The following is a 27,413-nucleotide window of genomic DNA, read 5'->3' on the forward strand; positions in this document are numbered from 1 at the left end:
TACATGTTTGTGCATTCCTGATCATCCCCGTTGGTGTAGGTGCTACGCACACGTAACTACCTTCCTTCGCGTGCGACATTGTAGCTCCCTTTTCCTCCTTGTGTACACAATTGTGTTGTGAAAGGAGCAGATAAAAAGGGAAAAAAAAAAAAAAAAAAAAAAAAAAAACCGAATGTGACTCACACAACTGGTAAGTATTACCCATATAAATTCATTTTTCATTAAAGTACAAAAAGTTATATTCAAAAGGAACCAATCGTAAATATAAAAAAAAGAAAGAAAATATATTCCTGAAGTTATTGCTACGATTAATCATTGGGGTGTATACGCATTTAAAAAATAAAAAAAAAACCTTTTGCTTACTTTCTCCTGCCCATACAATACCGTTCGTTCGTTTTTTTTTTTTTCTTTTCTTTTTTTTTTTTTTTTTTTTTTGGTGGGGGTTTTCCTTTTTTCCTTTTTCATTTTGAGTAAATCGTCCAAGGAATGGCTCCAAATTGGTGATCCGCTTAACCACTTTTTATCCATTCAAAGAATTAAAATTCCTTATGGCCTGTTGAAAGGGCGTTTGTTACTTTTTGTTTTCCTTCCGAGGAAATTGTGTCCCCTTGCTCATGCATATGTGTAGTACTTTCCACTATGCACGTATGAGAAGGGACACAAAGACCAGTTAAAAGGGGAGAGTGCCTGTGGGTACGCGAACCCTGGGCTTCGTTGGGTTTCTCTCATACGCGGGAAGTCAGTGTCTGCTACTCGCCCACTTGTTGTTTGTTTCTTGCGGTAAGTCGGCTTACCACGTCGTCTCCTCACCGTTTCGCCAAATAATCGCATTGTCGAATAAGCAGGTCGTTTCTTATCCGATTCATACGTGCCTGCTTGTTTAGTCTCCGTCCTGTCACGAGCTAGCCAATCAGCTGTACACGTAGGGGAATGTGAGCGAACATCATAGCGGACCGCACAAAAAGGGTGCGTCACATGTCAAAAGGGAAAGTCGCCGAAACGAGGCGCTCCAAAATGAACAACAAAAGGAAAAACTACAATCCGAATAGTAAGGCCGATGGGGAAGACCCTCGGCACGATAGGCCCCTAATCGAGGGCCATCCACCCATCGCTTACGGGAGTAATAAAATGAGGAGAGGTCTATACGGCTTGCCCGAAAGGACCATCAACATGGGGGGCTTATACAGCGGAGAGAGCTCTAGTCTTAATCACATAACGGACGAGACATACACTCCAAACTACACCGTCTACTCAAGTCAGGCAAATGTGAAATCACACCCCAATCGAAATATCCCCATGAAAAATAACTCCCTTAACAAATGGCCAAATGAAAAAGGAACTAGTGATTTTTCTCCTCATAAAGTGCATACTAACAATGGAAAACAAAAGGACATTTATAGAAGTAAGAGTTTTATGCATATGAATCCGCCAAACTTAAATTTGTACAACCATTCCAACAGTTGGAAGGAAGTGAGGGGGAGGGGCGTTGGTCAAAATGTGAAGAAAGGAAAAATGAAAAGTGGAGAGCAGGTCGCTCCAGTAAAGGGCCCGATTAGCGGTCCGATTGGCGACCCGATCGGAAACCCGAATGAAGCCCCTAGTGTAAACAACACCAGCAGTAATGCCGCACCGATGACGGGGACGATCCATGGCAACAACCTCAGTTACCAAGGAATAAAAAGCCTGCAACACTCCAAAAGTGCTAACCTTGAAAAGGTATCGACACAAATGTATAGGAATAAACATTACCCGAACATGACTATGTCTAACTTGAGTGAAAAAGCTAATAAGGAGGAAGTGAATAACGCAAAGGTTAATGAGAAAAAAAAAATTTTTGAGGTAGGAAAAAATCGAATTCCTTTTCAGAACAAGTGGTTTGATAGCGGAAACATGAATGGTAAAGGTGTAGCTGTGGAAGTGGACACTGATATGGTGGGAGATTCCCCAGAGCAGAGGGGCACCAACCTTAGCGGTACCACAATGAGTAGTACCAATCCTACCGATAATAACGTTAATGGTGCCAACGCGGGAAGTACTTTCACCCAGGAGAGTACAGACATTTTAGAAATGCTTTCGAAGTATCTAAATTCGGTAGGCAACCAAGGAGCGGGTGACCTCACCGCAATATACAAGGCGCTGACCCAAAATAGAAGCAAGGAATCCTTGATGAGCTTGTTAGATAATATAAAACTTTTGGAGGAGGCGTCCAAAGGGATTACGCCACCGAGTGGGGTAATCACTGGTGGAAATTTGGTTGGAGGATCATACGAAAATGTACAGAGCAGGTCGATGGATGAATGTAAGAACAAAGTGAAAAATGTAAGTACCTCTTTTAATGACCCTTCAAGTATGTTAACGAGTTCCGTGAGGGATGAAATAAGTGCCAGTCGGGAAGGGGGACCATCAGGCTTGAGCAATTCTAGAGTTGTTCACAAGATGGGCGCTACTAGCAAAGTTATCCACCCACGTTATGATAGCATCAGAGGTCAAAAAAGGGATACAACTGATGTTCACGCCAATGAGCCGTTGCGGATAGATCTGCAGAAGGATATTGCCCCTGGGCAGGAGTACAGTTATAATATGGGGGATAATATTTCCCCGGATTTCCATGCAATTAGGGAAAAGAGGATACATGCAGGAGGGCAAACAGAAGGGGGAAAGGCAATAGTCGTAACAGATGTCGATAGCCCATCTCATTGCGTGGCTATCTTCAGGGAAGTTGAGAAAGACCACAGCATAGTGGAGAAGTGGAAAGATGCTGTGGCCAAATGCAGTGATGAGAAGACACAGAACAATTTCGAAAAAATAGAAGAGGGCATAAAGAGTAAAATAAAAATGAGGGAAATTTTTAAAGCAAGCCTATTCTGTAGTGAGAACAGACACATGTACAAAAACGCACTGTATAAAAATTACCAAGAAATTTGGCTACACAGTGGAAGATTTCTTCATTTGGAAAATATTTTCCAGTTTGTAAAAACCAAGGAGAAGAAAAAGGAAGCAAATATAATCGAATGTGTGATGAGTGGTACAATCCCCTTTAGCAGTTTTTTACAGTTTTTTAACAATTTTTACGAAATTACAGAAAATTATCAATACAAAATATGCTTCTTCCTTATTTACAAAATAATCATTATGCATGAAGATGATGAGGAATATGGACGGTACTATAATTTGATCATCAAGATTCTTAATGGGAACACATTGATTTTTTTTCTTCTCGTGCTGATTAATATGCTGAGAAATTATTCCTTCAAGATGGTTTATTTTGTGAATTTTATCGAGAGGTTACTTCCATTGGTAACGAAGGGACCTCGTTTATCTGCAGGAGGAAGCGGCAGCACAGCATCTTCTCGAAGCAGTAAAAAGCAGAATGGTACAGACAAACGGATTTTTTTCAACATTCTTTTTTTAAAATTATTCAGGTTAATATTTTATCGAATAGAATTATATACCACACAGAAGAAGCATTTGCTAATGCTTTTTTTAAGATACATAAAAAACTTCCTTCTGAATATTTGCTCCTCTATTTTGATCACACAGTACCTTTTTATAAAATGTGTAGATCTCATGAACAAGTACAACAATCAGCAGTACATTTTGATTAAAACGACTTCCATGGAAATATTTTTACAATTATGGAACAACGATTTTCTAAAGCTGTGCATTTTGAAAATTGGAAGCCCCCTTCTTCGATTTCTCATTTTTATGAGCAATGTAGAATATGTGAATAAAAATATTTTTCCTTTAATTTTGAATCCTATTGACAATGCTAATCAGATGGAAATCAGGGATGCCATTGAGGGGATGCTACGAAGGAATAAATATTACACACAGGGGAGGAAGAGGTGGAAGCATTATTGTAAGAAATTCGAAAGGGCAAATAAGTGTTCTCTTTTGGTTAGGAGTTATGGCGTTGATGAAGTTCAAGAAGTTATTCTGTTACCTAGCGAGGAGGATGAACATAATACCTCCATAATTGAAGTTCCATCTGGGGGAGCCATTCGCACTGATCAATGTGGAAACGTGCGGACGGATCTCCGACAGGATACTCTTCTGGAGCACATCCTGCAAATACGCCAAAGTTACAACTACTACAAAATATTGCTTTCCCCTGATGAGAAAAGGTGCCTCAATTTCCTTCTTCAGCTGAATAGCCCAAACAGTAGCTTCCACTTTGAACTCTTCTACAATTTATTTGTCGAGGCCAATTTGGCAAATTTCATTCACGAGAATAAGGTGATATATTATGTGGAGTATATAATGAGGGGGGAGACCAAAGTCAAGGGGGATGAACAGGAGGAGGACGTCCTGAAAGGAAATATGAGCGTATGCGGATTGGACGGTTTAGCATACGCAGGGGAGGAAGAGAACTTTCCCATCGAAAGTAGAAGTTATTCTCATGTAGAGGATGTTTGCCACTCTGCTTTCCACCCCAATCAGCAGAGTGACTGCATTAAGGAGGAGGAAGAGGACCAACCTGGCCGCCTGAAGGAACAACTTCTATTCGACCTGCACGGGATAATACAACGAAGGAACTGCGTGATGTCCAAAATATACGGGACACACATCAGGCTGAGTTTTTTTTTCGGAATTTTCTTCTACAGAAGTTACGACATTTATAGGATTTTGTCTAGCTCGCTCGGAGCATATGCCAAGAAATTTAAAAATTTTAAAAAGGAGAATCAGAAGGGGATTAAATTTATGAACATTAATAACATTACACACATTTTGACGGTCACGTTTTTGCTGAAATTTTTGGCTCACTTGGGGGGAGGTGCACTCCATTTTTCTTCTACAGATGGGAGGATCCCGCCTGGTTTGACACCGGAGGAGGAAGATTTCTTCGCGTGTTACCGCCTTTTGGAACACGCCCATGGCAAGGACATGAGCACTGCCAATACATTCCTCAACTACCTGAACAACGTCATTCTTTATCTGCACGAAAGGAAAAGAGAGAGCATGGTGCTGAGCGTGATTTTGACATTTACCATTTATAATTTCTTAACTCTGATTGGGAAGAATCAGAATCGAATTGAACATTTGGAGAAACTCACTTTAAGTGAAATTTGCAACGAAATACATAACCATTGCCTCATAGGGTTGCTACTGAGAGAAAATAATTTTTTCATTGACAGTGAGACCAAGTTCACGGAGGTGGAGGACATTTACTCCTTCGAACTGAAGAACCACATGAAGTTCATCCCAAAAGACATTAACAGGGAAATTTTCCAACTGGTCCATTTTAAAAAATATGTTTTTCAGAGGGGGGCATACACAAAAATTGATATTATAAAAATAGGCAGGAGGAACCTCGTCAACAATTTGTACACCTCGGAGATCCTCAACTACATTTATTACAACACGCTTTATGTGCTCATCCATTTTGTTATGAATATACGTTTTTATGAGACCATCTTTAGGAGGACCTACAAGGTGAGTGGTGTTGTTAGTGACAGTACTGCTGATGTTGGTTTCTGTGGTGGTGACGGTGAGGGGATGTGCAGCTTTGTGCGTATTGGGGGATCGTTCAAGGAGGGGTGGAAAACAGAACCAAACGGGAAGTACTCCCTAACCATTATTCTGAAAAAGCAGAATGGGGATACCTACTGGAGGAAAAAAAGATACATTGTAAAATTTTACGAAAAGGCCAAAAAAAAAATCGTCAAAAAATTGAAGACTTGCCTTGTTTCCAGCAATGTAAATAAGTTTATGCGCAGCTTGGGGGAGGACAAGTTTTTCTTGAACCTTTTTTTGCAGTTTGATAATTCTCCCCTGTTTTTTCATTCGATTCATGTGGAGGGGAGTCAACATACTGATGCGGAGGAAAAGCCACAGGAAAATTTTAATTCAAAAGAAGTTTCACAGGCAATTTCGAATGACAATGTGAATATTGATATGAATAAGAGTGTCCGTGTCACGGCGATGGGAATGTCGGATCCTCTTCTTTGTCGCCACGCTAGCATGCTCAAATGGGTAGACAATATATATCACCTGGTTGACGATATTAACAAGATGATTAGTTTTGTTACCCATCGAGGTAAGGGCAGGTGCAACATCGTCAAATGCACCTTTGCCAATTGTCCTCTTGAGCCCCGTGAAGACACATTCAGCATTCAGTTTCGCTTCTACACCATTGTTTGGAGCGATTGGTTAGTGCGTCACAAAGGGAAAAACTCCCCAGGTGAAATGCCCACGGGTGAATGGTGCGCCTCCTTTTCCTCAGAGGAAGAAAAGGAGTGTGGCTTTCATTTCAATGAATTAGTAGATCGTGTGGTAAGTGCAATTGTGGATGCTAATTACACGAAGGAGAAGATCGTGTGGTGGTCTGAATTTTTTTACACCCTGGGGAATTTTGGCGTGGTGAATTTTCATCTTCTTTTTTATTTGTGCTCTCTAGTGAGGGGATTGGGCGGGGGGGATGGAGAAGCGGTGGATCACTTACCCCCCCACTTGTTGCGTCCCCTGCGGAGGAAGATCCAAATATGCGAACAGATATACGTACTGTACCTATTCAAAATAGGCCTACTCCTGAACGTGAGTATTTACGAAGCTTTCGACTTGGTAACGTCCATAATCACTTCCCTTTTTAATTTTGAATTTTTCCAATTTTACATGAAGAAGAAGAAATACCATGTAGAGGAAGGTATTCGGGGAGAAGTCCAATCATTTGTCAACAGTGTAAAAGAAGAAGCGAAGAATATTCTGACCAATTACGATGTTAATGTTTTTATAGAGAGCATTATCCATATGAGCGATTGTATTTTTTTTATAAAAAGCGTAAAGATTTTGATTCTTAAGAGCTACTGTTTTGTTAATGTTCTGTTGCATGTGTTGTCCTTGAAGAAAGTGATCATTGACATGAGCAACGTGGAATGTGTTGACCTTCTGGAGGGGGATACGGACAACAGAGAGGAGATACACCAAGCGGACAGGGATATCATGGAATGGCCGCAATTGAGAAAATCGAAGGGTAAGGAAGTAGAACTGTTGTCTTCATTTAGAAGTGCACCCAACGATGAGGAACCGGAGGACTCACTTCCCAATTGGAGGAAATACGACTCGGCGGAAGAGTCGGAGAAGTTCAGCTCGTCGGACAGTAGTGATGGTCATAAGGTGGAGGATCATTTGGACGGTTATGGAAGCTTCTGCAAGGAGAAGAATGTGGAAAAGGCTACCGAAGAGGCGCTTAACAACCGAATAAAAAACTCCAAAGGGGGTCAAGGGAACCACGAAACAGGAAAAAAGGGGGGTGAAAAAATATGGATTTTACAGATCTTCAAATATTTTGATTGCCACTCATTTCTCTGCTTTCGGAAGAGCAAAACGGAAGAGGAGCATTTTTACGAAAAAAAAAAAAATTTCAGAAATTTCTTTTTCCCCCAAAATTTAAAAAAATGGAAAAAAAAAACAAAAAAAAAAAAAGATCAAGATTTGTGCAAATTAGTTTATACATTAAAGAAGAGATTAATCCAGAACGGAAATTTTTTAAGCATGTATAAGCAAGCCTTCTACATAAAATGGACTTGTCTTGGTATTTTTATTTTGCAAAAGTATCGGTTAAAAATGTTTAACAGCCTTGAGGTCTTTCAGTACATATACGAAAGAATGAACTCCGTAAGGCGCACAGAAAATTTCGTTTTTAAAATTCCAGCAGACCTGAATTGGGGCGCTTCCTTCGAAGGCAACGCAGACATTAGGAACCCCTTCCTCATCTCTCTTTGCCATATCAGCCGCCAGTTGGGGGCGTTGTTGCGGCGCCATCGTAAGGTGAACGATCAGCGCCTTGAGACAGAGCAACGTTCCATTCGTGACTACCCAGAAGAACTGTTCAACGAAGAAGCGAAACGACAACATGAAGGAGAAGCACTATTTAACGAGGTGAACATTTATTTGAATTATTTTATTTTGTCCTTTTATCCATATCTTATCAAGTCCCGTTTTTCGTATGACATATTTTTGAGGCTTTTCAGAATTTACCTGAACATGTATTTGATAACGAAGGGGAGAAACGCGCTCACTGTGCGCTCTCCCATTTATCTCCTTCTGATTATTTTTGTCCACCACACACATGTGTGCAAATACGTGATGTTTTCCTACTTGATGAGGATTGAACAGTATTTGCGTTCTCCTCAACAATCGGAGGAGAATTTGCGCGAAGACTCCCTACCACGTGAGGCGTTGCAGGTTCACTTCAGGTATGTATGACGATGCGTCCTTCGAGGGATTATCCCGCTGAACATGCTCAGTAGTAACGCGAATCAGTTGGTGTAATGTCCATTTAGCATGGTTCTTCTGTGAGTTGTTTCGCGTGGCTCCCTCAGTGCAGCGTTCACCTTTATGAGCGCTTCTCATTATTTTATTTACTATTATTTTATTTTATTTTTTTTTTTTTTCCCCTTTTCAGAGAAAGTGTGGAATTCTTTCTTCACAACTGCACGGAGGAAGATCTCCAATTTGACGACGTAAAAATCACCTGCGACGGAAACGCAGTTTCGCTGTTTTATCATATGTTAGTTGGGAACTTTTCGTAGCGTTCATGGGGGAGCATTTTTACACATATGAGGATGGAAGGAAAAAAAAAAAAAAAGAAAACGCTAGTTGTGTGAACTTCATGGAAAAACGCATTTTCGTACTTGTGTTTATTCCTTTGGGGATGTTTGTCTATTTTTTTTTTTTTTTGTTGTTGTTGTTCTTCCTTTTTTTTTGGAAGTGATAAGTTTTTTTTCTTCATAGTTAAATTTTTTTTTTTTTTTTTTTTTTTCGCGCTGGTTTGTCTGTAATGGGGTTTGCACATGGCAGATTGGGGATATTCAATTGAGTCAGCGTTTTTCCCCCCTCACCTGTGGGAGTATCCAGAAGGGTGGTAGTTACCGAATCCGTCGTAGCAGTCTGACTCTGCGTAGTCAACGTCTTCCCTGTCGCTAGGTCCATTTGACTCGCTGGGTGCACTGGGTTGGGCGGGGTCGTCACGTTCGCGCCCACCGATGAGCCTCAAGTGTAGTTGGTTAATCTCATCGAAGAGGATTTGCGTGAAGAGCATAATTATCTTGAGCTTGTTCAGGTCGCTCTTACCTAGAGACTTGAAGTAATTACGCCGATTGTACCTGACGTACAGCCCTAGGTAAGCAACCACCAACAAAATATTCACAGCAATGAAGAGGGAATTTTTATTGTATGAAGAGAGGAAGAGGAAATATTTTGAAAAAATGCTGAAGAGCAATTCTGGTTTGATAAAATTGAAATACACGAGCAGATCATATCTGAGTAAAGAAATGATGAAACCAAAAAAGATGGCCATATATTTGAAGAAATAGAACTTTATGTTTTGAATTCGAAGGGACCTATTTTGCTTCACAACATGTTCGTTGTCGGAGAGTCTTTTCAAACAGGTGCTTTGTATTTTTTCTAGGTCTCTTTTGAGCATGTAGATGCTTTGGTTGCTCTTCAGGTCTATCGTTTCGTCGATTTTGAATATGAGCTCGTGTATCATGTTAAGTTCCCTTACGTCTTCATTGCGCATACGGTTGTACATACCATTGCGTGTTCCCGGGGGGAGGTAGCCTGAGCTTCTCCCATTGACATGATAATCGCTATCCGTGAGGAAGGACTCGCGGGAGACATTATTATCCACACCGGGTATGTAACTCCCGCGGGTGTAATTCCCTTTTACGTAATCCCCGTATCTTCTCACCCCAGCGCTTCCATTGCCCAAAAGGAGAAACTCCTCTGGTATACTTCTCCTTTGAGAATACCCCGTATTGCCATGTCTATTGCCCATGTGGTCGTCTGGCTCATCACTACACAAATCGTTCTTTAGTCTCCCCCCATAGTCATCATGCTCATATTGAATGTTACAGCTAAATCTGTTTCTTCTTTCATTATTATATTTTCGATTAGCTACTTCGACTTTCCCCTTTTCATATTTCCACTTTTCCCTTTTAAGTAAGTCATTTGGAATTTCTGGAAGATAAATGGTTAAAAATTCAAGTACTTTATACGTGTTCTTTCCTCTGTCGTTCATATGAGTGTATTTTAATTTGTTCGCTTCATCTAGTTGGTGGAGTTTTTCAACGTTCGTAGCTCGTCCGCGCCCACCGCTGGTCCTCTTGATGTAGTTGCTTATGCTTGTATGGATTATGCTATAGATGGTTGTTACTACTTCGTACATGAGGACAACAAAAAATATACTCATGTTCTTCAGGCAGTCCCCGTAGTTTATTTTTTTTTCGAACAGCTTGTGCAGGTGTGTTTTAAGTTTCCTTTCGTTTGACTTTGGCGGATCAGTGCGCTTCCTAGTGAACTGCTCCATCGAATTTTTCTCTCCTTTTAGTGTCGAGTTTAATCGACTGATACCCCCCTTGGAGACATTCCCGGAGTTCAGTATTTTATCCTTGAAGGAATTGTAACTTTTGGTCAAAATTTTTTTGAAAATCCCACCAGTCTCTTCTTCGCCGGTAGTTTTCTCCTGCATGCGTTCGCCTTCTCTGTGCCTCCTTGGGAAATCGCTCTGGTAATCCGTAGAGGATAATTGGTGATCATCCTGCTGGGCTTCTTCTTCACCGAAGTAGTGATCTCCTTCACCATAGTTGTGTCCTCCTTGGTTGTACGTTTTCTGTTCCTCTCCGTAGCGTTGCTCTACATTGTCCATGCCGATATGGAAATATCCCCGTTGAGTGGTTCTGCGGCTAATCATTTTGGTTATCATTTTGGGGAAGAGTAGGACGTTCTGGAAGGATCGAATGGATCGGTTGAAGAATTCGTTTATCATGTGAGCTTTTTTGCTCAGTGGATTCCGCCAATCCGATTTACTTCGCCATTGCAGTTCGGCGTGTTCGTTCCATTCGGTGTGGTGGCCCACGTAGGGCTCGATTTGTGATTCATCAACATGCGAAGAGGCCCCGTTTGGGTTGGCAAAGCCATACCTAAACAAATTCAAGCTTCTTAAAAAATATTGTGTGAGGTAGAAAACCACTCTGTACAGGTTAACCCTTTGAATCATATCAATCCTGGTGAGACAGATGGTGACTTTGTTCAGCTGATTATCCATCAGGTAGTTAATAATTCGGAGCAACCTATTGTTTATAGAAAATTGATTAGAATCGATAAAGATGAATATTGCATCTACGTATTTGGACAGATTCATGATAATTTCATCGTATTCCAAATCACATATATCATTGATCCCACTGGTATCTAAAAAAGATACAGAATTGATTCTGTTCATATATTTGGTTAGATTATTCTGGTAGCAGATTTTTCCAAAAATGTACTTCTTAACATTATGAGCCTTCTTTCGTAATTTTTGAAATGGCATGAACAGATAATCACAGTTTTCTCCTGACAGAATTATTTTCTTGCTTTGGTTGTCTTTACCCACGTTATGTACGGGACTTCCAGGAGGGGGGAGAAGATCATCCTCGTTGGAATCACCCATATGATCATTGTTCATTTGTCTAATGTCTCTTTCCCTACCGTAGTGGGAGGAGCCATAATATCCTCCCCTATTTCTATATCTGTTTACAAGGCCAAACTGGTAGTTGGCATTATTTAGCCTCTTAAAATTGAACTTAAATTTATTTTTTATATCTACGTAGGTAATTTCATTTTTCTTGCCTATCGAATTTGTATTCTGGACGTAACTTTCCGTAAACCAATTAATGAAGGAGCTCTTTCCACTCTGCGGATTACCCAACAGAAGGACGGTGGTTTTTTTGTGAAAAACGGATATGTCTACATTTAAGTAATCACTTATGAGGTTTAAGTTCAAGTCATTTATGCAGATGCTATTGTTGCTGTTGTTCACATTTTTTAAATTTGTGTACCTAGACTGTTTGTTGTATATTTGGTCTATTCGGTTGAGAACATCTGAGATGAAGTTATCGCTTTCTTCCCTCAGGTAGGTCGTGTCTCCCGTCAGGTAATATTCACTATTGGGGTTAGCTCCATTGGCATTTCCATTGATAACTGTTTCACGCGGTCCACATGCGTTTCCTTTTGTTCCTTCTCTCGCGGTTGTATCGTTGTTACTGTTGCAGCTGTAGCAGGAGGAGGCCCCCTCTTCCGCTTCGTCTTCCTCCCCCTTTGACATGACCTTTCCGTTGGAATGCTCCTCCCTCATTTGTTCCTTATTGGATCTGTAATTTGCCAACAACTTATTGTAGCGCTCAAACATCAGCTGATTCTTCCTATCTGTTTGGGCATCCTCATTTTGATTTGCTCCCTGATGGTCAATGTGCAAATTATTCTCTCCCTCCTCTGCGTTGGTTGTCTCGTAATAATAATTGTTGTATGAGTTGAAGTTGATTTGCCTGACTTCGTCATCGAATTCTTCCTCTTCGTAGTCGTCATCCAGTTCATCATCCTCACTATCGTCTTCCTCGTCGTCGCCAATTTGGTAGTCTTCATCATCCTCATCAGTATCTTCGTCCTCTTCCTCCTCTTCGTCATTTTCACTTCCAGCCTGGTCATCCCCTGCTACGCAGTTGTTGCCTTTCTTGTCTGCCTTACGAAAATTAACGGCCTTGTCTAAATAATCCATGTCCATCAGATCAAGTTTTTTTTTTTTCTGATTGTGCATAATGTTTTTGTAGTTGTTCATGTTCATTTTATTATTTTCACAGTTCTCGTCATTTCGATAATTTTCGTCCTTCGGGCCGCTGACCCCATTTTGCGCGTTCACGCTTTTGGCGTACATATTCGTAGGGCATGTAGTGGGTGTTGAAGTGAGTAGAGACCGATAGGTGAGTGCCACGACAATGGAGGGGGGCCTTTCTCAGGAAAAAAGACGAACGGAGGAATTATCTAATTTGAAAGTATATTTTTACGTGTTTGCGTTTTTCACATGTATATGGCGCCTCCTGACAAATTCATCACCCCCGGTGTCTAATAAGGTTGTGTGCATAATGTTAAATTCAGCTCTCTTTTTTTTTTTTTTTTTTTTTTTTTTGTCAGGAGAATTGAGATATTTCGCGTTTCTTTACCATTCCGCGTCTCCCTTTCGATATGGGAAAATTTTTTTTTTTTTTTCCTTCAGTCGTATCCCCACATCGCGGGGCTTGAACTTGGTCACTAGCCTTACGCTTTCGAGGACGCTCTCCACCGCGCAAGTGCAAAAATGCATTTCCGCCGAGCCATGCGGGTCCCCCTAATAACATTTCAAACAGGTCCTTCCTTAACCATCTCGTAATTTTTTCGATGAATGTTTCGATAAAATATATGCGGAAAAAGCTGAAGGTAGAAATTCCTATAATGAGAAACACTGTTTTGTACACCTCGTTCATTACATACTTTAGAGGTTCCTCCTTTCCTCCATACATGTTAATTATTTTGCTTATACACATGGGAAAGAACATTTGTCCCAAGGATGAAATTAATAAACTGAGAAATGCCACTGCTAGGTAATTCCTTTCCTTCTTCAAAATTTTGTAAATGTCTTTTATGGATACACCTCCGTCTGCATTTGTGTTCAGCTTCTTTTCAAATGACTCTGTTAAGCTTTTCCGTAGATTGAAAAAGGTTTGTTGTGCTTGGTTTATGTTAATTTTAGGATCCTCCTTCCCTTGGTCATTCTTTCCATCTTCGTCTCCATATTTTCCTCCCCAGGTACTCTTTCCCCCATTTGGGCTTCCTTTTGAGAACAGGCGTATTCTCCACCTGCTACACGTTCTGGACATGCGCATATATTCCTCTTATACACTAGGAGCTTAACCTCAAGTATGAAATCTTACACGTACACCCCGTAAAAAATGCGAAATCTTACACATACACCCAATACATATTCATTCATTCCCTTTTTTTTTTTTTTTTTTTGAGAAGCTCGGGGTGTGTTACCAACACAGGGAGAAAAAAAAAAGAAATAAAAGAGAAACCATTAATTGAAATATTGCAAAAAAAAAAAAAAAATTAATAATTCAACATACCAAAAAAAAAAGAAAAAAATGTAATTTAATTAATTCATTATATTAAAGAGAAAAAAAAAGTTTAAGAATTAAAAAAAAAAAAAAAAAAAAAAAAAAAAAGAGAAGGAAAAAAAAAAAAAAAAAAAAGAAGGAAAAGGAAAGGAAAGAAAAGGAAAGAAAAGGAAAGAAAAGGAAAGAAAAGGAAAGAAAAGGAAAGAAAAGGAAAGAAAAGGAAAGAAAAGGAAAGAAAAGGAAAGAAAAGGAAAGAAAAGAGAAGAGAAGGGAAGAAAAGGAAGGAAATGGGAAAGAGAAGAAAAAGGAATATTACGTGGCATAATAACGTATATTTCCTGGTCTTCTATTATTTGTTCCTGTCCGTGTTCTTCCGGTTGGTCGACGAGGTGGTTCATTATATATGGTCGAAATATCGGTGGAGCTACCACCTAAGGTGGACGATTCCCCACCACCACCACCGAGGGTGGTGGAACCGTCGTCTCCTAGTGTAGAAGAATCATCTCCCATTGTGGAAGAATCCAAGCCGTCAAAGTGTTGATGTCGACCAGTAGATCTTCTTCCCCTATTCCTATTGCTGCCACCAAAGAGGGATTTTTTTATTCCATCAAATATGTTAGTATACTAAAAAAAAAAAAAAAAAAAAAAAAAGGAAAGAACATATGCATACACATATACATACATACATGTATACATATACATATATACGTATATGTATATGTATATGTGAATATGTATATATGTATATGTAGTACTTACTTTATATAAAAAGAAACCGATGGTTGGTAATGCTACAGAAACTAATCCACCACCAACAGCACCAGGAATGGAGGTGGTACTGTCTGTGGAAACAATAGTCGAGGTTCCTTGGAGTCCTGAAAGTTCCCGCCCTGCTACACTGGCTGCTGCAGTGCAATCCTTCCCTAATAGCTCCTTATATTTATTAGACCCAATGTTCTCACTGTTATATTTAGCACAACATGGGTCACTTGAATCGTTCCCACAATTTGCAATAGCGTCTTGATAAACTTCAGACAGCGTTTCCATATACTCCTTATAATCGGTTCCACACCAATTCTGACCTCCGGGCAATTGATCGAATATAGTTTGGTAGTCCTCATAGTAATCGAACACTTTTTTCCTTTTGGTGAAAATTTCTCTGGTGATATTATAACTAGTGTTTATTATGGGGCACCCATTCTCAATACCCGATTTCATCAATACACCATAGACGGTGCCCATAGTATTCGCGAATGTAAAAATAGCGTCCACGGAACTCGGTATTTTATCCCCTAACCAATAATAAAAAAAATTGCAATATTTACCGAATTCCTGATTATTCCCTTCCCCCTTCTTCTTCTGAGCTACATATTTCCATGCAGCGAGGACCGATAGCACTTTATCCTCACCACCTAAGGGAGAACTCAGGGAACTTCTTTCTGCATCTCTTATTGCTACATCGCTGTGGGTATCCTTAGCCTTATTCAACTCCTCATATATTTGGGCCGAAGGTAATGAACTCTTCCCCTACAGTGGTAAAGAAAGAGAAAATGATGAAAAATAGAAGAAGAAAAAAAAAAAAATTGGGTTAAAAAAAAAAATGTGCTGTGTGCGAAATTAGCAATACGTTTTCATATTTTCTACTTTTTTTCTACAATATGCTGAATAGAGCACATGTAAAGCATAATAACAATATTGGAATATCGAATTTCGGAAACTGAACCAGTGGTGTACCACATTACCTGTACCATTTTGTACGTTCACATTCCCTACGTATATGTAACATGTGAATTGTTCATGTAATGGATGCGCTCACTACGGGAAAGGTTCTCATTCTTCTTTAATTCCAAATGTAAATGAGGGAATTCTTACGTATTCATTATTGTTCTGCAGCCAAACACAGGTGCATCTATATATTGTATATTTAATTTTTTCCCTCTAAAGGAGAAAGTTCCTTAATCATTCAAGCAATGGTAATACATCATATATATGAAGTCTACATTAGAGATCATTATATATATGTTCATACATACAATTGAATGTGAAAATTGGTAGTAAGCATACTAAATAGTAAAATTGGAAAAAAAGAAAAAAAGATAAATAAAAAAAGGGAGAAAAAAATAAAAAGGAACTTCCTATTATCCCTTTTTCAAAATAGTGAGCAAATGTTCCTCAAATTTTCATACACCGACAACATATATCATAAATGTATTAAATTATTCTAAGAATATAAAAAATAGTAAACAGCCTATGAATAAATGTTCTGCAAAATACAAGAAAAATATAGAACATAAGTGGAATGATTAAATCTTGCATATTCTTCCTTTCATCCTTTATTCATATGGTTAAAGTAGGTATGGCCTCTTTTTCCCTATCACTCTCTCTCTCACTCTTTTGATTATTTCTATATTGCTATTTTACTTCATGCAGATCTTAATTGAAAAAAAGGAGTGTAATTCTTTATGTAATCCACTTGGCAATACTACCTAATAATTTAAAAATTTCTTTATGTAACCCTCTTTGGAATACTAAATCGCTAATGTTATAATTCGTTCATATTATAATTCATTAATATTATAATTCATTATAATAATGAATTATTATTTCCGGATATCCTGAACTATTACATTGCTCCTATGTACAGGAGAAGTGTAATTCCCTTCTCCCTTCTAATGAAAAAAAAAAAAAAAAACAATTTGAAAATCAACTCCAGGACCTGTCATTTATTTTATCCTTCCCCCTTTGCCATTTCAATAATTATTAAAAAAAAAAAAAAAAAAAAAAGTTCCCTTAACAAATAGTTCATATAGATTATAGATGTAAAATATACAATTTTTCTCATTCCCTTTCCAAATGCAAAATAAACAATTATCCACCAGGATAAAAATATCGATTTATCCAAAATAAAAAAAAACAAAAAGGGAAAAAATTATAAAATATATGGAAAAAATGTATTCCACATATAAAAACAAAAAAGTGTACGCACTATTCACATAATCATCCTTTTTACAAAAATGCACCCTACTCCATACGATCCCCTTTTTCCCCATTATAATAAGTGCTGCATACTAATAATAATGATTTCCCTATTATCCTTTCCACCATTTTCGATAACTATACAACAAGCGCTTCATTTATATGCTTGGAAGGTTTATTAAAAAAGAATTGAAGTATATCCCCCTTCCTGTTAAATTTAATCCATACTTTTATATATGAATACACCTTCATCGATTCATAGGGTTTACGTTTCCATGGTTTATTGTTTCAGGGTTTAGGGTTCAGGGTTCAGGGTTTAGGGTTCAGGGTTTAGGGTTTTGGGGGTTCCGGGTTTAGGGTTTAGGGTTCAGGGTTCAGGGTTTAGGGTTCAGGGTTTAGGGTTCAGGGTTTAGGGTTTAGGGGTTAGTGTATAGGTGTAGGATTCCGTGTTCCGGGTTTAGGGTTTAAGGTTTTCAGGATTGAGGGTTTAGGGTTCAGGGTTTAGGGTTTAGGGTTTAGGGTTCAGGGTTTAAGGTTTAGGGTTTAGGGTTCAGGGTTTAAGGTTTAGGGTTTAGGGTTTAGGGTTCACGGTTTAGGGTTTAGGGTTCACGGTTTAGGGTTTAGGGTTTAGGGTTCAGGGTTTAGGATTCAGGGTTCAGGTTTTAGTGTTCAGGGTTTAGGGTTCAGGGTTTAGGGTTTAGGATTTTAGGGTTTAGGGTTCAGGGTTCAGGGTTCAGGGTTCAGGGTTCAGGTCCTTGCAGATTAGGGTTCAGAGTTTAGGGTTCAGGGTTTAGGTTTCAGGGTTTAGGGTTCAGGGTTTAGTGTTCAGGGTTTAGGGTTCAGGGTTTAGTGTTCAAGGTTTAGGGTTCAGGGTTTAGGCTTCAGGGTTTAGGGTTCAGGGTTTCGGGTTCAGGGTTTAGGGTTCAGGGTTCAAGGTTTAGGATTCAGGGTTTAGGATTCAGGGTTTAGGGTTCAGGGTTTAGGGTTCAGGGTTTAGGGTTCAGGGTTCAGGTGCTTACGGATTAGGGTTCAGGGTTTAGGGTTCAGGGTTTACGGTTAAGGGCTTAGGGTTCAGGGTTTTAGGTTTTAGAGTTTAGGGTTCGGGGTTTAGGTTCAGGATTCAGGGTTTAGGGTTCAGGGTTTAGGGTTCAGGGTTTAGGGTTCAGGGTTTAGGGTTCAGGGTTTAGGGTTCAGGTTTTAGGGTTCAGGGTTTAGGGTTTAGGGTTCAGGGTTTAGGGTTCAGGGTTTAGGGTTCAGGGTTTAGGGTTCAGGGTTTAGGGTTCAGGGTTTAGGGTTCAGGGTTTAGGGTTCAGTGTTTAGGGTTCAGGGTTTAGAGTTCAGGGTTTAGGGTTTAGGGTTTAGGGGTTTATGGTTTAGGGGATTATGGTTTAGGGGTTTATGGTTTAGGGGATTATGGTTTAGGGGTTTATGGTTTTGGGGTTTATGGTTTATGGGTTTATGATTTGGGTGTTTATGGTTTAGGGTTCATGGTTCAGAATTCAGGTTTCAGGGTTCTAGGTTTAGGGTTCAAGGTTTAGGGTTCAGGGTTCAGGGTTTAGGATTCAGGGTTCAGGGTTTAGGATTCAGGGTTTAGGATTCAGGGTTTAGGGTTCAGTGTTTAGGGTTCAGGGTTTAGGGTTCAGGGTTTAGGGTTTAGGGGTTTATGGTTTAGGGGATTATGGTTTAGGGGTTTATGGTTCAGGGGATTATGGTTTAGGGGTTTATGGTTTTGGGGTTTATGGTTTTGGGGTTTATGGTTTATGGGTTTATGATTTGGGTGTTTATGGTTTAGGGTTCAGGGTTTAGGGTTCAGGGTTTAGGGTTCAGGGTTTAGGGTTCAGGGTTTAGGGTTCTGGGTACTGGGATTAGAAGTTCGGGTTTAATGATTGTTTTTCAATTTAATATATTTTTCTTTCATAGACTTTGTACTAACCTATTTATTAGAAGCATCAAACTAGTACTCTAAAACTTAAGCACTGATCACTGAATCCTAAACCCTAAACCCTGAACCCACTTTTATCCTTAACCCGTAACCAACTTTTATCCTTAACCCGTAACCAACCTTTACACTTAACCCGGAACCAACTTTTACCCTTAACCCGGAACCAACTTTTACCGTTAACGCGGAAACAACTTCACCTTTAACCGGGAACCCACTTTTACATTTAACCCGGAACCCACTTTTACATTTAACCCGGAACCAACTTTTATCCTTAACCCGGAACCTATTTTTATCCTTAACCTGGAACCTATTTTTACCCTTAACCCGGAACCTATCTTATGCTTAACCCGGAACTAACTCTACTTTTAACCCGGAACCTATCTTATCCTTAACCCGGAACCAACTATGCTTTTAACGCGGAACCTACTTTAACCTTAACCCGGAACTAACTCTACTTTTAACCCGGAACCCATTTTTCTCCTTAACCCGGAACCCATTTTTCTCCTTAACCCGGAACCCATTTTTCTCCTTAACCCGGAACCCACTTTTGTCCTGAACCCGGAACCCACTTTTGTCCTGAACTCGGAACCCACTTTTATCCTTAACCCGGAACCAACATCGCCTTTAGCCGGGAACCTGCGTCAACCTTAAACCTAAAAACACGTAATATATAAAGCTTTTGCCCATACGCGGGATTCTATACACTGAACCTTAAACCCTAAACCCTGAACCCTGAACCCTGAACCATAAACCCTAAACCCTGAAACCCTGAACCATAAACCCTGAAACCCTGAACCCTGAAAGCCTTAACCATAAAACGCCTAAATCCTGAACCCTGAAAAACCTAAACCCTGAAAAACCTAAACCCTGAACCCTGAACCCTGAACCCTGAACCCTAAACCCTGAACCCTGAACCCTGAACCCTGAACCCTAAACCCTAAACCCTAAACCCTAAACCCTAAACCCTAAACCCTAAACCCTAAACCCTAAACCCTAAACCCTGAACCCTAAACCCTGAACCCTGAACCCTAAACCCTGAACCCTAAACCCTAAACCCTAAACCCTAAACCCTAAACCCTAAACCCTGAACCCTAAACCCTGAACCCTAAACCCTGAACCCTAAACCCTAAACCCTGAACCCTAAACCCTGAACCCTAAAACCCTAAACCCTGAACCCTAAACCCTGAACCCTAAACCCTAAACCCTAAACCCTAAACCCTGAACCCTAAACCCTAAACCCTGAACCCTGAACCCTAAACCCTGAACCCTAAACCCTGAACCCTAAAACCCTAAACCCTAAACCCTGAACCCTAAACCCTAAACCCTAAACCCTAAACCCTGAACCCTAAACCCTAAACCCTAAACCCTAAACCCTGAACCCTAAACCCTAAACCCTGAACCCTGAACCCTAAACCCTGAACCCTAAACCCTAAACCCTGAACCCTGAACCCTAAACCCTAAACCCTGAACCCTGAACCCTGAACCCTGAACCCTAAACCCTAAACCCTGAACCCTAAACCCTGAACCCTAAACCCTGAACCCTAAACCCTAAACCCTGAACCCTAAACCCTGAAACCTAAACCCTGAACCCTGAACCCTAAACCCTAAACCCTGAACCCTAAACCCTAAACCCTAAACCCTAAACCCTAAACCCTAAACCCTAAACCCTAAACCCTGAACCCTAAACCCTAAACCCTAAACCCTGAACCCTGAACCCTAAACCCTAAACCCTGAACCCTGAACCCTAAACCCTGAACCCTAACCCTAAAACCTGAACCCTAAACCCTAAACCCTAAACCCTAAACCCTAAACCCTAAACCCTAAACCCTAAACCCTGAACCCTAAACCCTGAACCCTAAACCCTGAACCCTAAACCCTAAACCCTAAACCCTAAACCCTGAACCCTAAACCCTGAACCCTGAACCCTAAACCCTGAACCCTGAACCCTAAACCCTGAACCCTAAACCCTGAACCCTAAACCCTAAACCCTAAACCCTAACCCTGAACCCTAAACCCTAAACCCTAAACCCTGAACCCTAAACCCTGAACCCTAAACCCTAAACCCTAAAACCTAAACCCTGAACCCTAAACCCTGAACCCTAAACCCTAAACCCTAAACCCTGAACCCTGAACCCTAAACCCTGAACCCTAAACCCTGAACCCTGAACCCTAAACCCTGAACCCTAAACCCTGAACCCTAAACCCTAAACCCTAAACCCTAAACCCTAAACCCTAAACCCTGAACCCTAAACCCTGAACCCTAAACCTAAACCCTAAACCCTAAACCCTAAACCCTAAACTTAAACCCTGAACCCTAAACCCTGAATCCATAAACCCTAAACCCTAAACCCATGAACTCTAAACCCTGAAGCCCTAAACCCTGAACCCTAAACGTAAAAACATAAACCTAAAACCCTAAACCCTAAACCCGGAACATTGAAGTATAAATCACGAACCCTGAACCCTAAACCCTAAACCCTGAACCCTAAACCCTAAACCCTGAACCCTAAACCCTAAACCCTGAACCCTAAACCATGAACCCTAAACCCCTAAACCCTAAACCCCTAAACCCTAAACCCCTAAACCCTAAACCCCAAACTATAAACCCCAAAATCATAAATTCCTAAACCATAAACCCCTAAACTCTAAACCCTGAACCCTAAAATCTGAAAAGCTAAACCCTGAACCCTAAACCCTGAACCCTAAACCCTGAAACCATAAAACCTGAACACTGAACCTGGGACCATGAACCCTAAACCCTAAACCCTGAACCCTAAACCCTGAAACACTAAACCCTGAAACCCTAAACCCTGAACCATGAACCCTAAACCCTGAACCCTAAACCCTAAACCCTGAACCCTAAACCCTGAACCCTAAATCTAAACCCTAAACCCTAAACCCATGAACTCTAAACCCTGAAGCCCTAAACCCTGAACCCTAAAACCTAAACCCTGAATCCTGAACATTAAAACCTAAACCTCTGAACCCTAAACCCTGAAACCATAAACGCTAAAACCATAAACCCTGAACCCTAAACCCTGAACCCTAAACCCTGAACCCTAAACCCTGAACACTGAAGCCTGAACGCTGAACCCTAAACCCTGAACCCTGAACCCTAAACCCCTAAACCCTAAACCCCTAAACCCTAAACCCCAAACTATAAACCCCAAAATCATAAATTCCTAAACCATAAACCCCTAAACCCTGAACCCTAAACCCTGAACCCTAAACCCTGAAACCTAAACCCTAAACCCTAAACCCTAAACCCTAAACCCTAAACCCTAAACCCTAAACCCTAAACCCTAAACCCTAAACCCTAAACCCTAAACCCTAAACCCTAAACCCTAAACCCTAAACCCTAAACCCTAAACCCTAAACCCTGAAGCCAGAACCATTAATGCTGAACGCTAAACCCTAATCCCTGAACCCTAAACCCTAAACCCTGAAGCCTGAACCATTAATGCTGAACGCTGAACACTAAACCCTGTACCCTAAACTCTAAACCCCTAAACCCCTAAACCCTGAACCCTGAACCCTTAACCCTAAACCCTAATCCCCTGAACCATGAAATTCCTAAACCCTTAACCATAGAACGCCTAAACCCTGAACCCGAAAATATACATCTATGTTATCTATGAAAAAAAAAAATATATTATATGAAAGAAGAAAAGGATAGAAGAAAAAAAAGAAGAAGAAGGAAGAAAAGGAAAAAAAGGAAAAAAAGGAATAAAAGGAAGATTAGAAAATAAATGGAAAGTAAAGGAGAGGAAGGAATGAAAAGACGAAAGAAGAAAAGGAATAAAGAGAAAGGGGAAGGGAAGGAATAGAAGAAAAGGAATAAAATGAAAGGGGGAATGGGAAGGAAAGAAAGGGAAGGAAAGAAAAGAAAGGAAAGAAAAGGAAAGGAATAAAAGAGAAGGGAAAGAAAGAAATGAAGAAGGAAAGGAAAAAAGCAAAAAAAGAAAAAGGAAAGAAAGCAAAAGAAGGGAAGGTAGGGAGGGAGTTTGAAGGATGTCGTAAGCTCTTCCTTTTTTCTTCTTTTTCTTTTTTTTTAAAAAGAATTCAATGAACGTTTAAAAGAGGATGTTTTTTTCTTTTTTTTTTTTTTTAAAAAAATATATGTATATGAAGAAGAAAAGGAAAAAGAAAAAAAGGGGGGAAATATGAATATAAACGTTTAAAGGAAAAAAAGAGAAAAAAAGAAGGAAGTTTTTAAAGAGTAAAAGAGGTAGGTTAGAAGGAAGAAAAAAAAATATAAAAGTATTTAAAGGAGAAGGAGAGAGGATAATAGAAGTAAAAGGGAAGAAAAAAATATATATATATGGAAGGTATAAAGGAAAGAAAAAAAATCTTTAAGGGAAATATAGAAAAAGAATTTAAGGGGAAAAAAAAAAAAAGATTTTTAATGGGAGAAAAAAAGATGAAAGAAAGTTTAAAGAGAGAAAAATAAAAGAAGCAGGGAAGTTTAAAGGATAAAAAAAGTAAGAAGAAAGTTTATTACTCTTCTTTCTAAGGAAGTGAAGGAAAGAAAGGAAAGAGAAGAAAGAAAAGGAATAGAAAGAGGAACGAAGGAAAGTAAAAGGAAAAAAAAAATAAAGACAAGGAAAGAGAAGGAAAGAAAGAAAAATAAAGAAGAGCTTTGAAGGAAGGAAAGATGAAGAGAAGAATGAAAGAAAAAACAAAAAAAATTACAGATGACCTAATTCTACATTTCGAATGAGAACATTTTTGTTTCAAGGAAGGGTAATATTCCTTGAAGGAATATACCTCCTTCTCATTTTACACGCCCTGTCCCACCTTCCCCTTTCTTCCGTATTAACGTTCCCCTTTTATATACACATATAGGAATGGGTAAAAGGGGCGGGGGTTGGGGACGGGTGAGAAAGCGGACGAGGGGAAGGAAATGTAATATATGACACCCTAATTTCCTGATATATACTTTTTTATAAAAAGTAACGAAATCACATTTCAGTTGTCTAGTCAATCCATGCTCAAAATGGCGCCAACGACTCAGACGACGCCGTCGAAGACGGCGAAGAGCCCGGTCGACCAACAAAGTATGCTACATATATATGTTATATAATGTTAGGACCATCGAAAGGGAGAAAAAAAATAATAAAATAATTTTTTTTTCCTTTTATTACCTTCCATTTTCTTTCACTTTTTTTTTTTGTTCTGTTCTTTTTTTTCTTTTTTTAGGCAGATTAGATAGAGGATTAGAGAAACTTAAGGAAGCATTTACAGACAACCTAATTAATTTTCAGCCGCTCCTTGCAAAATGCAAGGAGGGAGTAGATAAAACTAGTAATCCCGTCTATAAAACACATAAAGATGTTTTATGTGAATATATAACTTCTGCTGTTAGAGGTACTTACGGGAATAAAAAATCTGATACAGGTTCTGTGTTCAGTGGTTTAAAACGTAGGGATCGTTGTTATATTTTAAGAATATGTATGAAATATTTAAGGCACCACTCTTGTATATCGGAGGATGATGTTACTAAGATTTTAGAGGCAATGAAAGATCGAGTTAATACTTGGACATTACAGAAAGGAACGGAGGAAAAGAATAAAAATGCTTTTGGTAGGTGTATAAAAAAACCATGGAATAAAAATTATCAGGGAGAAAATGATTTAAAGTGTAAAGTAATTAAAATAATTAAGGATAGTGATAGAGGTAAACCGGACCAATTAGGGAAGATCAAACCATCAGGGGGAGGAAGTGGAACTTGCCCTATGAATTATGACAACGGTTGTACTAACGGCACCGCAGTTGGCGGCCCTGCCGCCGCAGGTGGAGGCGGCGGCGTCGACGTGGACAGCGAAGAAGATAGCGAAGACGAAGATGATGATGAGGATGATGATGATGGTGTTCCTACTCCATCAGCACCAGCAATATCGTCCTCATTAGGACAAGGGATAAGGAGTTCATCCCTATCCCTTCCAGGAGGGAAAGGGAGGGGGAAGGGAAGGAACCTTCCCTTCCCTTCCCTTTCTTCCATTTCTTTCGACTCGATTCATCCTTACCTTCCTTTAGTTCCTTCTATCCTTGGAATTATCACCATAACTTATTTCCTTTGGAAGGTAAGAGAAAAGAAAACGAAAAGAAAAGGAAAAGAAAGGCAATAAAATAGGAAAGAAAAGGAAAGGAATAAAAGAGAAAGAATGAAAAGGAAAGGAATAAAAGAGAAAGAATGAAAAGGAAAGGAATAAAAGAGAAGGAATGAAAAGGAAAGGAATAAAAGAGAAGGAATGAAAAGGAAAGGAATAAAAGAGAAGGAATGAAAAGGAAAGGAATAAAAGAGAAGGAATGAAAAGGAAAGGAATAAAAGAGAAGGAATGAAAAGGAAAGAATAAAAGAGAAAAAATGAAAAGGAAAGAATAAAAGAGAAAAAATGAGAGAAAGATGTATAAAAAAAAAAAGATGAATAAAGCAGTACGCGAATTGTACTATTTTCGATTTAGGGGTGTATGTGTAAGATCTCGCATTTTTAGGCGTGTAAGGTTCCAGGTTATAAGAATAACAATTATGACCTGTTATTTAGATGTTTTGGGGGGAAGATTCTTTTTTTTTTTAACGCCCAAAAAAAAAAAATAAAAAAATAAAAGAAAGGAAAAAAAAAAAAAAAAAAAAAAAGAAGAAGAAAAAATATATCACTCCACAATCTTCAGGGAAAATATTCTCTCTTTTTTTTTTTCTCTTTTCGTAGTATTTTGGCCAACTGGGTAAAATAAGACGTTTCAGAAGATCTCCTCCTGAAATTCCTGGTCCATCAGTACAGGAACAAGTCCTCGATCATGTGCAACAAGATAGTTCACATGAATATCGATTGGTGAAGGAACGAAAACCTCGTTCTGCTCCAACAAGAACAAAACGTTCTGGTCGCGATCCTGCTGGTAGTGGTCGCGTGAATCGTCGAACGATTATTGAAATTCATTTTGAAGTGTTGGATGAATGTCAAAAAGGGGACACACAAGTGAACCAGAAGGATTTTCTGGAACTTTTGGTTCAAGAGTTCATGGGATCGGAATTTATGGAAGAAGAACAGGTTCCTAAGGAAGAAGTTCTTATGGAACATGTTCCAATTTTAGGTTCCAGGTTAATGGTTTAAAGTTCAGTGTTTAGGGTTCACAGTTTAGGGTTCACAGTTTAGGGCTCATAGTTTAGGGTTTAGGGTTTACGGTTTAGGGTTTACGGTTTAGGGTTTACGGTTTAGGGTTTACGGTTTAGGGTTTACGGTTTAGGGTTTACGGTTTAGGGTTTACGGTTTAGGGTTTACGGTTTAGGGTTTACGGTTTAGGGTTTACGGTTTAGGGTTTACGGTTTAGGGTTTACGGTTTAGGGTTTACGGTTTAGGGTTTACGGTTTAGGGTTTACGGTTTAGGGTTTACGGTTTAGGGTTTACGGTTTAGGGTTTACGGTTTAGGGTTTACGGTTTAGGGTTTACGGTTTAGAATGTACCAAAAAAAATTTGTCCGTCTGATATGCGAAACCTTAACAAGGTCGGGAGGGAAGAAATTCAACCCCTATGTCATGCGAAATAAAAAAAAACTTCCAGTTCAAAAAGTTAAATCATGAATTTTTCTTTTTTTTGTGTGTCTAGGTAATTTTTTAGCATGAATCATCACATTTTTTGTAATTGTTTCAGTAACATCTTAAAATGATTGTGTACATAGTTTTTATGATTATATGGAACCATTATATTTTTTTTTTTTTACACGAAAAATATTATGAATACAATATACAATTTTTTTTCTTTTTCTCATTATTTGATTTATTATCTTTTTTATATTTTTTCTTTTTTTTTTTTTTTTTTTTTTAATAAAGTTCTAATTATGAAAATTTTTATCGTTCTTCCACACTTTTTTGCGCGGGAACCGTAATATAGTGTCCGCGCTGGGGGCGCGGGCGCTCGCGCGCGGATGTTCCATACACTTTTTTTACGAGAACAATATATAACACCTATTGGAGGCAACTTTTCGCAAAGATGGAAACATAATTTAAGGGAAAAAAGAAATAAATAAAGAAAAAAAATTAGAAAAAAAAGAAAAAAAAAGAAAAATGTGTGTTCTTAAAAAAAAAGAAGAATGTTTTTTTTTTTCTCTTTTTTTTTTTGGGTTAAAGGACACCCTTTTGTTTATAGAAAAAAAAAAAAAAAAAAACATTCTTTTTTTTTTTTAAGAACATTCTAGTTTTTTATTTAAGAATACACATATTTTTTTTTTTTTTTTCCTTTTTATTTGTTCTTGAAAAAAAAAAAAAGTATTAAAAAAAAAAAGAAAAAAAACAAATAATGGGGGAAAAAAAAAAAGATTGTATATTATATTCATAATATTTTCCGTGTAAAAAAAAGAATATATAATCGTTCCATATAATCATGAAAACCATGTCTATACAATAATCCATATATGATGTTACTAAAACAATTACACAAATGTGATGATATTCATGCTAAAAAATTACACACACACACAAAAAAAAAGGAAGAAAAAAAAAAGGATTTTTTCTTCCACCTTTATTTATTATTTTGTTTGTAACTTTATTTTCATTTTTCTGTGAAAGGACACCTTTTGTTTTTAGAAAAA

At 38.9% G+C, this 27,413-nt stretch overlaps 4 protein-coding genes across 4 annotated transcripts; 2 read left to right on the top strand and 2 right to left on the bottom strand.

The window, feature by feature from the left end:
* Positions 1-975: 975 nt before the first annotated feature.
* Positions 976-8,531, top strand: PKNH_0817700 (conserved Plasmodium protein, unknown function; the record flags this gene model as incomplete). Its single annotated transcript, XM_002258781.1, has 2 exons — positions 976-8,195; positions 8,405-8,531. The coding sequence occupies 2 exons, from the start codon at positions 976-978 to the stop codon at positions 8,529-8,531; spliced, it is 7,347 nt and encodes a 2,448-aa protein (XP_002258817.1).
* A 305-nt stretch (positions 8,532-8,836) lies between these two features.
* On the bottom strand, positions 8,837-12,694 carry PKNH_0817800 (conserved Plasmodium protein, unknown function; the record flags this gene model as incomplete). The annotated part of the gene is made up of 1 exon (XM_002258782.1): positions 8,837-12,694. The coding sequence occupies one exon, from the start codon at positions 12,692-12,694 to the stop codon at positions 8,837-8,839; it is 3,858 nt and encodes a 1,285-aa protein (XP_002258818.1).
* A 1,528-nt stretch (positions 12,695-14,222) lies between these two features.
* PKNH_0817900 (KIR protein) lies at positions 14,223-15,661 on the bottom strand (the record flags this gene model as incomplete). Its single annotated transcript, XM_039113984.1, has 3 exons — positions 14,223-14,534; positions 14,670-15,437; positions 15,653-15,661. 3 exons carry the CDS (start codon positions 15,659-15,661, stop codon positions 14,223-14,225), a joined length of 1,089 nt encoding a protein of 362 aa, XP_038969617.1.
* An 8,239-nt stretch (positions 15,662-23,900) lies between these two features.
* Positions 23,901-25,939, top strand: PKNH_0818000 (SICAvar, type I (fragment); the record flags this gene model as incomplete). Its single annotated transcript, XM_002258784.2, has 2 exons — positions 23,901-24,911; positions 25,538-25,939. 2 exons carry the CDS (start codon positions 23,901-23,903, stop codon positions 25,937-25,939), a joined length of 1,413 nt encoding a protein of 470 aa, XP_002258820.2.
* Positions 25,940-27,413: the final 1,474 nt, after the last annotated feature.

Source organism: Plasmodium knowlesi, assembly GCF_000006355.2.
Source record: "Plasmodium knowlesi strain H genome assembly, chromosome: 8".
Lineage (NCBI taxonomy): Eukaryota > Apicomplexa > Aconoidasida > Haemosporida > Plasmodiidae > Plasmodium > Plasmodium knowlesi.